General features: G+C 61.9%; 2 protein-coding genes across 4 annotated transcripts; one reads left to right on the forward strand and one right to left on the reverse strand.

The window, feature by feature from the left end:
• Nucleotides 1-762: 762 nt before the first annotated feature.
• Nucleotides 763-8,813, reverse strand: PCSK4 (proprotein convertase subtilisin/kexin type 4). Its single transcript, XM_071451597.1, has 15 exons — nucleotides 8,391-8,813; nucleotides 7,875-7,979; nucleotides 7,306-7,401; nucleotides 6,588-6,716; nucleotides 5,340-5,416; nucleotides 5,149-5,237; nucleotides 4,411-4,583; nucleotides 4,124-4,336; nucleotides 3,198-3,298; nucleotides 2,809-2,912; nucleotides 2,595-2,712; nucleotides 2,304-2,474; nucleotides 1,992-2,116; nucleotides 1,304-1,423; nucleotides 763-1,232 (listed from the first exon to the last, which is right to left on the reverse strand). The coding sequence occupies exons 1-15, from the start codon at nucleotides 8,811-8,813 to the stop codon at nucleotides 844-846; spliced, it is 2,433 nt and encodes an 810-aa protein (XP_071307698.1). The 3' UTR covers nucleotides 763-843.
• On the forward strand, nucleotides 8,720-13,240 carry REEP6 (receptor accessory protein 6). Of its 3 annotated transcripts, none has more exons than XM_071451744.1 (5): nucleotides 8,720-8,926; nucleotides 10,920-11,013; nucleotides 11,285-11,423; nucleotides 12,006-12,174; nucleotides 12,825-13,240. In XM_071451744.1, exons 1-5 carry the CDS (start codon nucleotides 8,812-8,814, stop codon nucleotides 12,872-12,874), a joined length of 567 nt encoding a protein of 188 aa, XP_071307845.1. In that variant the 5' UTR covers nucleotides 8,720-8,811; the 3' UTR covers nucleotides 12,875-13,240. The 3 variants fall into 3 exon arrangements, with proteins under 3 accessions (XP_071307845.1, XP_071307847.1, XP_071307846.1); XM_071451746.1 differs by lacking the exon at nucleotides 12,825-13,240 and adding an exon at nucleotides 12,358-12,741; XM_071451745.1 differs by lacking the exon at nucleotides 8,720-8,926 and adding an exon at nucleotides 9,110-10,669.
• Nucleotides 13,241-13,259: the final 19 nt, after the last annotated feature.

Raw genomic sequence — 13,259 nt, forward strand, 5'->3', positions numbered from 1 at the left:
TCATCCGACAGACCTGGGCTGGGTGGCTGTGTCAGGACTCTCCCTCGGTGTTTGCAGGGGTCCCAGCCCATCCCTGGGGGCTGGGGGTGCCCTTGAGGAGAGCCCCTGCCTTTGGAGACAAACTCCATCCTGCCTCCCTGCTCCGGAAGGTCCAGCCGAGGTTTTCACGGGTCATTACAAGCTTGGAGAAAGGTCTGGCTCTGCCCTTGATTCCCAAAACTCTTCAGCTGAGCAAACACACAGTGCTGGGGAAGGGGGGGGGACACAAACCACCTCCCCAGTGTCCTGGGGCAGTCCAGGGTGCTGGCACGGGGCCTGTGCCCCAGGGAGGGCCCCAGCTGGCAGCTCTCCCTGTGCCATCCATGCCCGGTGCCACGTGCCAGGGCACAGCTGCCACTGTGCCAGTCCCTGTGGGACAAAGTGGCCGGGGGTGCAGCCACCCTGGGACCCCTTTTTTAAGGCCTAAAGCTGCTGGTGAGCAGGAACTGGGGACTCTGGAGGGGCTCTGGGCTGGACTGGAGGCCTCGGCTGCCTCTGCTGTGCCGGAAGCCACGCGGGTGCAGCTGCTTGGGGACATGTCACAGCTCGTCCCTCTGTGCCTGGGAAAGGGCACAGGGCTCTGGCCCCTCCGGGAATGTCCCTGTCCCCAGGAGTGTGGGAGGAGCCACCACCACTGTCCCCTCGCACAGCTGGGAAGGGGAATCCATCACTGTCCCCTCACAAGCACTGCTGGGAAGGGCAATCACCCCTGGAGAGGGCAGCTGGAAAGGAAAGGCAACAAATGGTTTATTTGGGAGGGCAGGAATGATCCCTGCCCTGTCCCTGCAGCAGCCCAGGCTGCTGTCACACTGTCCTCCTGGCCCGGGGACAGCACAGAGCTCCTTTGCCAGCACGGAGAGCCACCCTGTAGGTGGGGTACAGCACCCCTGCCAGGAGCAGGCTGCTGCAGGCCAGGACAGTGACAACCACGAGGTCCCTGCGCAGCCTCGCCGGGCTGGGGGAGCCCTCTGCGGGCTGCTGGCAGGTGTGGGTGATGTCCTGGAAGGTGTGGCCCGAGGGACAGGACGTGCAGTTGTTGACCCAGGAGCCCTGGCAGGTGTAGCAGGAGGGGTGGCAGCTGGCACACACGAGGGCCGTGTCCCTGGGGGTGGCCCTGCGGCTCTGGCCGTAGTAGCGTGGGGGGCAGTAGGACAGGCAGAAGCCGTGGTGGACGTACAGGGAGCTGCCACAGTCTGTGGAGAGAGGCTGGGGTGAGGCCCTGGGGACCAGAGCGTTGTCACTGTCCCCCCAAAGCCTCGCTCACCCTCGCAGGCTCCCTGCTCGTCCCTCCTGAGGCACTCGTCGGTGGCACTGGCTGCAGAGCGCCTGGCTGGCATGTCCTCATCTGTGCCATGCAGGTGCAGGATGAAGCTGGTCAGCTGGCCTGGGGACAGGAGGGACAGGGGGTGGGAAGCTTTGGGGGACAGGAGGGACAGGGGGCTGCCAGATGAGGGGTATGGGGCTGGAAGCTTTGGGGCCTAGGGATGGGAGGGACATGGGGCTGGAAGCTTTGAGGTACAGGGGGCTGCCAGGTGAGGGATATAGGGCTGAAAGCTTTGGGGCCTGGGGACAGGGAGCTGCCAGGTGAGGGACATGGGGCTGGAAGCTTTGGGGGACAGGGAGGTCAGGGGGCTGGAAGCTTTGGGGCCTGGGGATGGAAGGGACAGGGGGCTGCCAGGTGAGGGGTATGGGGCTGGAAGCTTTGGGACCTAGGGATGGGAGGGACATGGGGCTGGAAGCTTTGAGGTACAGGGGGCTGCCAGGTGAGGGATATAGGGCTGGAAGCTTTGGGGTTGTGTCCTGCTCCTGGCCCTGTGCTGCCCAGGGAGATCCTCAAAGCCAGCACAGGAGGGCTCATGGCCAGGAAGGAGAAGCCAACAAATTTCCTATCCAAGGTGGGGAAGGAAGAATGACCAAGCAGAGGGTGACTCCAGTAAAAATGGGGCACCCACCTGTGTTCTCAGCATCACCCCTGTTCTCCAGCTGGAGGGTCCAGATCCCTTTGGGATTCTCGTCCCAGAAGTGCGTGGACATGAAGGTCCAGTCCTGGTAGCCGTCCTGGCTGGTGTCATAGGGGCTGGAGGAGGAGAGCAGAGCTGGGAGTGCCAGCCCAGGGCCCTGCAGGGGCAGGGTGTGACCTGAAGGGTCACCCTGTGCTCTCTCTGAGGGGGCACTCCCAGGGTCCAGATGAGTTTTGGGCCCTTTTTGGGAGTCTCCAGGCCCTGGGGTGGCCATGGGAGCCCCGGTGCTGCCTCTGTCCTTACCGCACTGTCACCAGCGTGGACGTGGTCCCCATGGGGCTGCTCAGAGCCACCACCAGGTCCCCCCTGCGGCTGTAGCTCAGGGACAGCTGCACCTGGACGTGCTCCAGGGAGCGGATGCTCTTGGAGCAGGAGGAGGCATCCGTGGAGATGATGAGCCTGGAGCCGATGTCCCTGCCCAAGGCCAAGCTGCAGGTGAGGACCTTCCCTCCCCTGTGGCCTCCAAGCACAGCAGACCCACTTTTTGGGTCCCTGTGCCTGTGGGAGGCTGGACCTGGGGTCACTGTCCCTTACCTGGGGACCTGGACAGCCTGGACTGAACACTTCTCCTGGGGCCGGGTCCCTGTCCATGTGGTGGCCTCCTGCACCAGCAGCCCCGCATCCAGCAGCCCATAGCCGTAGTAGTGGCTCACTGGGACACAGGTGACACCCAGAGAGGGACCTGTGAGCCCCTCAGTGCCACCAGGGGCTGCAGGAAGGTGTTTGAGGGGCTGAGCCCTGCACTCACCCCTGCGCCCAACGCCGTTCTCGGCCCAGTCCTCTGCCTGCAGGTGAGCGGGTTTGGAGGCCCTGATGATCAGGTGCTGCAGGTCACGCCAGGTCAGGGCCGGGCTGGAAGCAAGGAGGATGTGGACAGAGGTCTGGGTTGGTTTTTAAGGGGGAGATTTGGCTCTTCTGGGGTGGGTAGAGCAATTATCTGGGCCCAAGCTGATCCCCCCACGGCCTCCTTCAGTGCCAAAATGGGAGAGCAAAGAGCACCAGAGGACAGCCCCGCTGCTGTCCCATGGCCCTGGGGCAAGGCCACAACTCTGCCCCCCAACCTTCCTGCTGCCCCTCCCCTTTCTCTTCCCTGCTTGGGCACCAGCTCTCCCTGGGCAGTGTCCCTGTGTCACCTACTTGGCCTCCAGTGCCAGGGCCACCATGCCCGCGGCCAGCGGGGCCGAGGCCGAGGTGCCCGTGTGTTTGTCTGTGCAGCGGTGGTGCAGGTCAGTGGTCACCTGGGGGGGACACAGGGGTGTTGGGGAAGATGAAACAGGAAAGCATTATAAATAGGATTGTCTGGCAAAAGATTTTGAGAATATAGAAACTATAAGTGAGATTGAAATGAAAGCAATCTTTGAGATCCCTCAGTTACTGAACAACTGGAAAACAATGGTATGGCAGGCTGAAAGTAATCCTCTTTTGATGAAACAACACCCTCTGCTTGCAGACAGGTCTAAGGGTCAGAGCAGACCCTACCAGCTTGGCAGAAGGGGCCCAAAGAGGAGTTTTTAGGGTTTAAAATGTAACACAGTGTGGTAATGTAATGATTCTTATAGGCTGTATGGAAATGCTATAGGATTTGTATCTTGTACTAGATTGGTTAGTGAGAATCAGAATATTCAACATAGAAGAAGATTTATGGTATTGTAACGGGAACCTCACTCTGCTACCCCTCTTTCTTTACTCTCCTACCCTCTCACCCTCTCTGCCCCTCTCTTCTCTCAGTCCTGCTCCAGCTGTGCCTGGCACCTCCCAGCAGGGCCCTGCCCCCAGGCCCTTTGCAATAAACCCCAAGTTCCTGACCTGGCTGCAGAGATCTCTCATCTCCATCCTTCCCAACCATCCTACCCCCTGACACTCCTACAGAGGCGTCTCAGGACTGCTTCCAAAAAAGCTCCCTGGGGTTGGGTACCTTCAGTAAATTCTCCTTTCAGATCCCTTTGAGCTTCTGGGGCTCTACACAGACACCCAGCTAAGGCAGACTGGGACCAGCCCAGCCTGTGCTGGGGTCTGTGTCAGCCCCGGAGCTGCTGCTCTGGCAGAGCTGCTGTGACACTCACAATCTGCACCTTGCTGGTGGTCCTGCTGCTGTAGGTGGTGGTGAGGATGGCAGGGCAGCTCTCGCTGTAGAGGGGCCGGTGCCCGTCCCCCAGCACGCTGCCCACCGACACCGTGTAGATGCTGTTGGTGTACCCGTCGCAGTTGCAGTTGTCATAGTTGGTGCCACCGTTGCCTGAGGCCCAGATGAAGATGGAGCCGAGCCCACCCCGTCCCTGTCGAAGAGCAGAGGGGGGTGAGCAGGGTGTCCTTGTGTCCCTTGTGTCCCCAAGGCCATGGCTGGGCTTACTTGGACAACTCCTTTGTGGAAAGCAGCCGCAGCCAGGACTCCAGGCCCGTCCACTGTCCTGCCATCATCCTCGGGGCCCCAGCTGGCGCTGTAGATGTGGATGTACTGGGGCTGCAGGCTCAGGGCCTGGGCCTCCACTATGTCCATGATGGAGCCGTCCAGCATCCTCACACCTGAGGGCAGGCACCGAGCAGCTGTGGCCGAGGGGCGGCAGCACCCGGGAGGTGGCTCCGAGGGGACAGGAGCCACACGTGTGCCACACCGAGGGCAGGGCCTGGGGACACCTTGCCAGGTCCCCCCCAGAGCTTCCAGCAGCTTTCACATGCCCCTGCCCTAAGGAGATCAGCCCCCCACGGGTCTGTGCCCTGCCATGAGCCACTTCCCAAAGCTCCTCGTTAAGCCTTTTGTAATTAAGCCCAGGGAGCTTTTAACCCCCTTTGCCACCCTCACTTCCACAGTGGAGCCTGAGCCTGCCCTGCTGGGTGCTGGGCTGAGCATCCAACCCCTGGGAGCACCCAGGGGCAGCACCCACCCTGCCACCCCTGTAAAGCCCAGAGCATCCCCAGGTGGGGCAGCACCCACCCTGGGCACCCCTGTAAATCCCAGAGCATCCCCAGGTGGGGCAGCACCCACCCTGGGCACCCCTGTAAAGCCCAGAGCATCCCCCCTGGGCTCCTGCATCCCCACAGGGTACTGGAGCTCATTTCCATCTTCTCTCCCAGGGCAGCAACCTCTCACCTCCGATTTTCGCGTTGTAGGCGACGCCCGCACCACAGATTCCATTGTTGGCCACAGCTGCCACTTCCCCTGCACAGCGTGTCCCGTGCCTGGGGGGACAGAGTGACCCTGTGAGGGGTGGGGAGGCCCGGGACAGCCCCCCCAGAGCTGCCCCCCGCAGTGTGGGGAGCTGGGTAGAGCCCAGGACTCACCAGTTCTTGTCGCTGTCGCTGTATCGGGGCTGGGGATCGGGGTCGTTGCTGTTGAAGTCGTAACTTGCCAGCGGGTCCTGTTACAGAGGGAGGCAGTGGCGTGTCCCCAAGGGCCCTGGCAGGGCTGTGACAGCTCGGCACAGGCGCCTGGCACCGAGCCTGGTGCTGGCACCGCCTGCCAGCCCTGGGGACAGCGGGGCCCCTTCGTGCCCGGCTGTGCTGGGAGCTGGAGCTGAACCGAGTCCTGAGAGGGAGGGGAGCACAAGAAGGGGCTGAGGGAGCTGGGAAGGGGCTCAGCCTGGTGGAAAGGAGGAGCAGGGGGGACCTTGTGTCTCTGCACAGCTCCTGACAGGAGGGGACAGCCAGGGGGGTCGGGCTGTGCTCCCAGGGGGCAACAGGACAGGAGGGAGCAGCCTCAGGGTGGGCCAGGTGGGGACATCAGCAGGAATTTCCCTGTGGAAAGGGTGGTCCAGGGAGGTTTGAAGTCCCCATCCCTGCAAGGGCTGGAGGTGGCACTCGGTGCTCTGGGCTGGTGACAAGGTGGATACAGGTTGGACTCTCTGATCCTGAATCCCTTTTCCAACCTCAGTGGCTCTGGGTTCTGCACAAGGGGGTGAAAGCAGCACAGCTTTGCTGTTTCCCTGGCAGAGCCCAGCGTGCCCTGTCACCTGAGGGTGACCCTCGCTGGCCACACAGCCCCAGGAGGGCAGCCACAGGAAGGGTTGGTTGTGTTCCACAGCCCCTGAATTTCCTTCCCTTCCCTTCCCTTCCCCGTGCAGCACAGGAGGCTTTACCAGCTGTACTGGCTTTGCAGCTTGCTGTAATTACACCTATTTGGGGGCTCCAGAGCGTGTACAAGTTCTAACATTTCCTCCGTGTGAGATTGCACTGCAAGAGGCTCCAAACCTTGGATCCAGCCCTGGAGAGGCCCAGCTCCCTCTGCACAGTGCCAGGGTGAAGGAATTGACCCCTGAGCTCCCTCTGCACAGTGCCAGGGCTGGGGTGAAGGAATTGACCCCCTGAGCTCCCCCTGCACAGTGCCAGGGCTGGAGTGAAGGAATTGACCCCCGAGCTCCCTCTGCACAGTGCCAGGGCTGGAGTGAAGGAATTGACCCCCGAGCTCCCTCTGCACAGTGCCAGGGCTGGGGTGAAGGAATTGAGCCCCTGAGCTCTCTCCTCACAGTGCCAGGGCTGGGGTGAAGGGTTTCCTCCCCCTCCCAGGAGCTCCCTGGACACCCCCATAGTTACGTAGTTGGCAGCCAGGTCAGGATGATCCTTCTCCAGCCCATCATCCAGGACAGTCAGCACCACCCCCAGCCCTGTGTAGCCTCTGCTCCAAGCTGTGAGGATGTTCAGGTCGGGGTGGATGTCGTTGTTCTGGAAAAACAGATTAAAAATTTGATTGGCAGCCCGGGGTGACCTCAGAGTCCTGCTGCCTCATCACTGCCGGTGTTAGATTGGTTTATGGCCTGAGAAGGGCATTGCCAGTGCTCAGGGAGAGATCCTGCCCCTCTGCTCAGCCCTGCAGGCACTTCTGGGGTGCTGCGCCCTGCTCTGAGCTGCTCAGGACATGGAGTGGGTCCAGTGCAGGGTCACAAAGTTGAGGAAGGGGTTGGAGCATCCTGACAAAGAAAAGCTGAGGGAGCTGAGGCTGCTCAGCCTTGAGAGGGGCCCTCAGCCCTGGGTGTCCCTGTGTGCAGGGGGGGCTCAGGGCAGGGCCCAGAAATGGCACCACAGGAACAGGCAAGGACTGATCCCAGGAATTCCCCCTGCACAGAAGAACTCCTTCAGTGTGCAGTGAACAGACACCAGAGGGGCTGTGGGCTCTCCCTCACTGGGGCTATCCCAGAACAACCCAGAGCAATCTGGGATGGTGCCCAGCAGGGAGGTGGCACTGGATGCGCCCCTGCTCCCCTCCATGCCGTGACCGGGGTGGGGATTAGGAGGGGAAGGAGCCCATTCTCACCATGTACCACTGCTTGGGGAACCAGGGATCCGTGGGCACCACGCCCGCGCCTCTCCTGGAGCGCCTCTTCAGCGTCTGCTGCTCAAACCACAGCACCTGGGCAGGGAGCAGAGCTGTGGGTGCCGGGCAGGGCCTGCCCACAGCTGTGCCCTGGCTCCCCGTGCCCTCCTCTGTCGTGGACATCTTTTCTGAAAAATCCTTTCCTTAGGATTTTTCCTCCTGAGGAGCTGAGAGGCCTCAGGAACAAAATGTAAACCATGGTTATCTGCTGCTGTGGAATGCAACAGGTAGATTTTTGATTAGCCTGTGTTGGTTGTTTCTAATTAATGACCAATCACAGTCCAGTTGGCTCGGACAGAGAGTCTGAGACAGCTGCCTTTGTTATCATTCTTTGCTATTCTATTCTTAGCCAGCCTTCTGAGGAAATCCTTTCTTCTATTCTTTTAGTATAGTTTTAATGTAATATATATATATCATAAAATAATAAATCAAGCCTGAAACATGGAGTCACATCCTCATCTCTTCCCTCCACCTGAGACCCCTGTGAACACCATCACGCTCCTCCCTACCTGGGGGTCCCTGGTGAGCCTCATGTGCCACCCCCAGTGCCTGCTCAGGGCTCTCTGCCTGGTGCCGCGGTGGCTGAAGTGATAAAAGGGCTCTCCCTCCATCACCTGCGGGCACAAAGAGATGCTCTGAGCTTTTCCAGGCTGCAGCTGTGGAGGTCAGGATGGTAAATGGAACACTACAGTGCAGGACAAGCACAAAGTGTCACTTGGGGACAGAATGGAGTCCTAGGGAGGGGGAGGGCTGGGTGCCCTTGGGGGTCCCTCAAGCATACTCAGCCCTGCATGATCAGAGGCCGTTTGCTCTGAGGCAGGGGAGACGCTGGCAGAGGATTCCCAGATTCCCAGCACGTGTTTGAGGGGAAGTGTTGGATGGGGCTTGGAGCAACCTGGCCTAATGGAAGCTATCCCTGCCCATGGGATAAGCGAAGGGGACATCCAGTGGCCACACAGGACGGGTATGAGCGAGAAGATCGGGCCAGGGGCACACGGGATGAGCTGGGCCCGCCCAGGCCGCACCTGACCCAGGTAGAGCAGCCCGTGCCGGCGGGCCAAGTCCCGAGCGTCCCGCAGCCCCGCCGCCACCCGCACTGCCCAGCTGCTCAGGTAGACACGCGGGGGCTTGGCGGGGCCCGGAGGGGCGGTGGCGGCCACCACGAGCAGCGCGAACAGCACCGGGAACAGCGACAGCGCCGGGCCGGGCCCGGGCCGAGCCGCCATGAGGCCGCTGCGCGCGTTGCCATGGCAACGGCGTCGGTCCCGCCCCCCGCACGGCCTCGCCTCATTGGCCCGCCTCGACCCCCGCCCCGCCTTCTCATTGGCCACGCCCCTCCGGTTTGCACCGCCCATCTCCCGCTGGCCACGCCCCCCATCCAAGCCGCGCTGACCGGGGCCGGGGTCGGGGTCGGTCCGGGGCCGCTCCAGCTCCCGCATCGCCGCCATGGCCGCCCTGCAGCAGCGCCTGGAGCGCTTCCTCCACAGCCCCGGCCCGATCGGCGACCTGCTGGCTCAGCTGGAAGCCCGCACCGGCGTCCAACGGCTCTACCTGGCCTCAGGTGCGACCGTTACCGCGGGGCCTCCCCGGTTCTCCCGTTGTGTCCCCTTCTCCGCCGTATGGTGGGGCGCCTTGGCGGCTGCTCGCCGTGCTCTGGACTCAGCACGGGGGCACGGGGAGGGCAGGCAGGGCTGCCCTGGTTTGGGGTGCGGAGCGGGGACGGGCTGGGGGTGCCGGGGGTGACATCGCTGTCACCGCACTGCCCTCGCCTTCTGCTGGCACAAAATGCTGAAATCCTAAAGCTCGCAGGGTCCGAGTGTCAGAGGTGTCAGAGAGACCCTCGAGACCCCTGGCCCTGATGGGGGAGTCCCTGTTCTGGGTGAGCCCCCAGACTGTGCTGGCTCAGATTGGGCACTGGGGATGGGAACTCGTCCCCGTGTCCCACCATGGGGACCCGGCCTTTAACCGGATCCCTGTTGTTCATTAATGAGGAACCAGCCGGATTCTCCCCGGGGAGAATCCGTGCCACTCTCCCCTGACCCTCGGCCCTGTGCCCTCTCTGCCAACTTGAACTGGCCTCATCCCCGCCCTCCATATCAAGATTTCATATCAAACCTCCCGGGAGGGCTCAGGGCTTCCCTGTTTGCTGTGTCCCTCCAAGCCTTTGGCCTCCAGGTGTGATTTCCTGGCCCTTCACCTGCAGCAGGGCTGGTGTTCCCACTCTGAGGGGAAAAGTGTCCGTGAAGGAGCACGAGCTGCTGTGCAGGTCGTGTTTGGATGTGGTGCCACTCAAGCAAAACAATCCTGGAGATTTGATCAGGCTCAGCCGTGATGGTAGAACAAGAGTGGACGCACCAAAAAGGGATGGTTACACATTCTGGATCCCTGCCCTGGAAGGGAGAAGCTGTTGCTGAACTAAAAATTCCTGATTTCTCCCTCCTATGGCTCTGGAGCAATCCCTAATTTGTGTCTGAACCCGTGGGCTGGGGTTTGGAGCAACCTCTGGGCAGCACCACCTCCAACTTCTCCCCCAGCAAAGCCTCTCCCTGGGCTTTTGCTGTTACATAAATTTCTCTGGGGGTTCAAATCCTGCGAAATCCCTTCTAAGGCTCTTGGGGAATGAAACCCAGCACTGCCTGGACCTGCCTGCCCTCCTTGGAGGGAGGTTTGGGATTGCTCCAAAGCCACGCTGCTCCTGCCCAGGAAAGACCCGGAGCTGTGGGTGCCCGGATCGGGGCCGGAGCTCAGCCCAGGAATGCTGCAGCGAGCAGAGCTGGGATTATCCGCCCTCCAAGCCCGAGCAAGGACTTTAATTCACCCACACAGACAGGTTAATTCCCAGCTTTCTTGCTGCTGCTGGAGGAGTTTGTTCCGGTGCTGGGCTGCACAAATCGCTCCATCTCGAGTGTCCCTGAGGTTTTCCTGCCCTCTCAGCCCTGTTGTGAGCGGGTTTCCACCCCAAAACCTCCCTGTCCCACCTTCCCCAGCCTCCTGCGAGTGTCCCAGCGCTGGGCAGGCTCCACCAAAGGCTGCGGCTCGCATTTAATTAATTGAGCGATCTAATTGAGTGGCAGCAGGGCAGCGGGGTTGCATCGCCGCTCCCAGGGGAGCCAACCCTTCCTGTGCCCGCGGGAGGAGCCGGGAGCGAGATCCGGGAGCGGGGCTCGTCCTTGAGCCGCAGCTCGCTCGGGGAATGCCGAGCGGGGGAGACGAGCGGAGCCTTGACTTTGGACCATGGGCGTGTTGTCAGCGTCTCCGGTTCCTGCCGCCCTGGCCCCGCTCCAGGCGCCGAGAGCGCTGCGAGGTTGGGGTGGTAAAAGTCCCATCCGAGCCAGGGGAGGGGACGGACGGTGACGGGAGCGGGTCACGGGTGCCTCGGGGAGGAGCGGGCTCCGCCACGTGCCCCGCTCCATCGAGCATCTGAATTAACGGGGGGTGGTCGTTACCCCCCGGCGCGCCCCCGTTCCCGCTCTGGGATGAGAATCCCGCTCAGGAGACCCAGCGGGGTCTGCCCTGGTGACAGCAGGCTCCAAACTGTCCCCTGTCCCCCGCAGGCTCCGTGACTTTCCTGGGGCTGTACCTCATGTTCGGCTACGGCGCTTCCCTGCTCTGCAACGTCATCGGCTTCGTCTACCCCGCCTACGTCTCGTAAGTACCTGTCCCACACCTGGAGGGCGCTCCCCGCCCTTTGCTGAGGGTCTCCCTGCTCAGTCAAGAGGCAGTTGTGGCTGGGAAGCTCTTGGGACCTTCCTGGAAGCGCTGGGAGCGTGCCAGCCCGGTGGACAGGTTCCCTCCGGGGTGTGGAGGGTTTGGGAAAGTGGAGCCCAGCCCAGGGCTGCAGCAACTGTGTCCTTCCTTTTCCTTCCTTTTCCTTCCTTTTTCTTCCTTTTTCTTCCTTCCTTCTCCTGTCCTTCCTCAGCATCAAAGCCATCGAGAGCAACAGCAAGGAGGATGACACCATGTGGCTCACGTACTGGGTGGTCTACGGCGTCTTCAGCATCGCCGAGTTCTTCTCCGACCTTTTCCTCTACTGGTTCCCCTTCTACTACGCCGGGAAGGTAACGCTGGGCTCCTCCCGTCCCGGGCTCCTCCCATCCCGGGGCTGGACGGGAGGAGCTGGGCTCTGGTGGTCGTGGTGCCCAAAGAGGCTCCCTAGGACAGAGCCGGGCAGAGTTAAAGGAATTAATTAGGGATTTATTAAAAGGCCTTCAAAGGATTCACCTTGGGCAGTGTAAGAGCCCAGCCAAAGCTACACCCAAGCTGGATGGCGTGTCATGAGTTTTCACACTTTTATAAGTTTTGGTCCGTTTCCATATTGGGGTTAATTGTCCAATTCCAGCTCCAGTTTGTGCAGTTCCACCCTCCCAGATTGCTCTCCTGTTGTTTTACACTTTTTGGGCCTGAGCTGCAGCGGTGTCCTTGGTTCTGGGGCTGGAAAAGGATTGTTCTGTGTGACTGAGCTGTGAGGAGAGCTGCTAACACTTTATATGAAGTTCAAAGTTATAAACTAATGCAGTACAGAATCTGGAAAATATGAAAGCTAAAACTTAATGCATCAGAGGGGCTGCACCCAGCCCAGATCCTGGGATCTCCAGTGAGCTGGGGGGCCCTGGAGCACTGAGCCCCCCCTGTGCCCACAGTGCCTGTTCCTGGTGTGGTGCATGGCCCCAGTGCCCTGGAACGGCTCCCAGCTCATCTACCACAGCGTCATCCGACCCTTCTTCCTCAAGCACCACCGGGCCGTGGACAACATGATGGGTGACATCGGCACCAAGGCCCTGGACGCGGCCTCCAGTGTCACCCGAGAAGGTGACTCCGCTCCCCTGTCCCTCCACCTGCTCCGTGTCCAGGTTTTCCCAGCTCAGGGGCAGGGCAGTTCATTAATTACCGGCGAGTGATTATTTCTCGGTGCCCACGGACACCGTGACAGGAGCCCCGGGGGTCACTGTCCCCTCTCTAACCTCTCTCTCCTCTCTGCGCTGCACGGTCCAGTCCTGCACACTCTGGCCAAGAGCAGAGCCCGGCTGGCGGCTGGGGTGGCCCCGCAGCCCAGCCTGCCCGTATGTACCGAGCCGCGGGGGCCGGGCCGTGCCCCGTGTCCGCCGCGGCACCGCCCAAACCGCTCTGCTCCCGCAGCACCGGCGCGGCTCCCGCAGCACCGGCCCTTTCTCCCGGGGCGTGGGTAGAGCAGGCGCTTCTCTCCCGCTTCTCCGTAGCCAGACCCCACCCGTGTGTCCATCCGTTTGTCCATCCGTGTGTCCACCCCTGTGCCCATCCCTGTGCCCCTCAGCGCTGCTGCCGAGCTGGGGCTCCCCTCCGGAGCCCCCCGGGGCTGTGACCGCCGTGCTCAGCGGGACCGGGAGGGAGCGGGACGGTGACGCGGGGCCGGGCCGGGCAGTGCCCCGGGACACCGACCACTGCTCCGGGAACGGGCATTAACGGCATCCGTGTCTCCGCAGGCGTCAGAGCATCCCTGAACCTGGCAGAGTTCGTGGAGAAGGTGAAGTAAGAGGGGCACCAGAGCCACTGGTACCGGCACCACAACCCCGGTACTGGGACCAGTACCGGCACCACGCTCCCAGTACTGGTACCGGCAACCCCCGTTCTGGCACCGAAGTCCCCCATACCGGCACTACAGACGCCGGTACCGGCACCATGCTCCCGGCACTGCTACCGGCATCCTCCGTTCTGGCACCGAAGTCCCTCGTACAGACGCCGGTATCGGCACCGTGCTCCCAGTACCGGCACCGTGGCCCTGCTAACGGTACCGGCCAGCCCGGGCCGTTCCCGCCCGGGATCCCGAGTTTCTGCAGCCCGAGTGTGTTGTACCCCAGCCCCCCAATAAACCCCGGTGCCCCCCGAGCGCCGCTCCCGTCCCGCGTGTTCCGCGACCC

Source organism: Agelaius tricolor, unplaced genomic scaffold, assembly GCF_023055355.1.
Source record: "Agelaius tricolor isolate 1412-34295 unplaced genomic scaffold, bAgeTri1.0.p SCAF_33, whole genome shotgun sequence".
Taxonomy (NCBI): domain Eukaryota; kingdom Metazoa; phylum Chordata; class Aves; order Passeriformes; family Icteridae; genus Agelaius; species Agelaius tricolor.

Bases quoted from the DNA above. Each gene is read 5' to 3' on its own strand.
- REEP6 (XM_071451746.1), top strand. From the start codon at position 8,812: ATGGCCGCCCTGCAGCAGCGCCTGGAGCGCTTCCTCCACAGCCCCGGC. The intron at 8,927-10,919 runs GTGCGACCGTTA...TGTCCCCCGCAG, and splicing joins ACGGCTCTACCTGGCCTCAG to GCTCCGTGACTTTCCTGGGG. The intron at 11,424-12,005 runs GTAACGCTGGGC...CTGTGCCCACAG, and splicing joins CCTTCTACTACGCCGGGAAG to TGCCTGTTCCTGGTGTGGTG.
- PCSK4 (XM_071451597.1), bottom strand. From the start codon at position 8,813: ATGGCGGCGATGCGGGAGCTGGAGCGGCCCCGGACCGACCCCGACCCC. The intron at 2,713-2,808 runs GTGAGTGCAGGG...CCTGTGTCCCAG, and splicing joins GAACGGCGTTGGGCGCAGGG to TGAGCCACTACTACGGCTAT. The intron at 1,233-1,303 runs GTGAGCGAGGCT...CTCTCTCCACAG, and splicing joins CGAGCAGGGAGCCTGCGAGG to ACTGTGGCAGCTCCCTGTAC.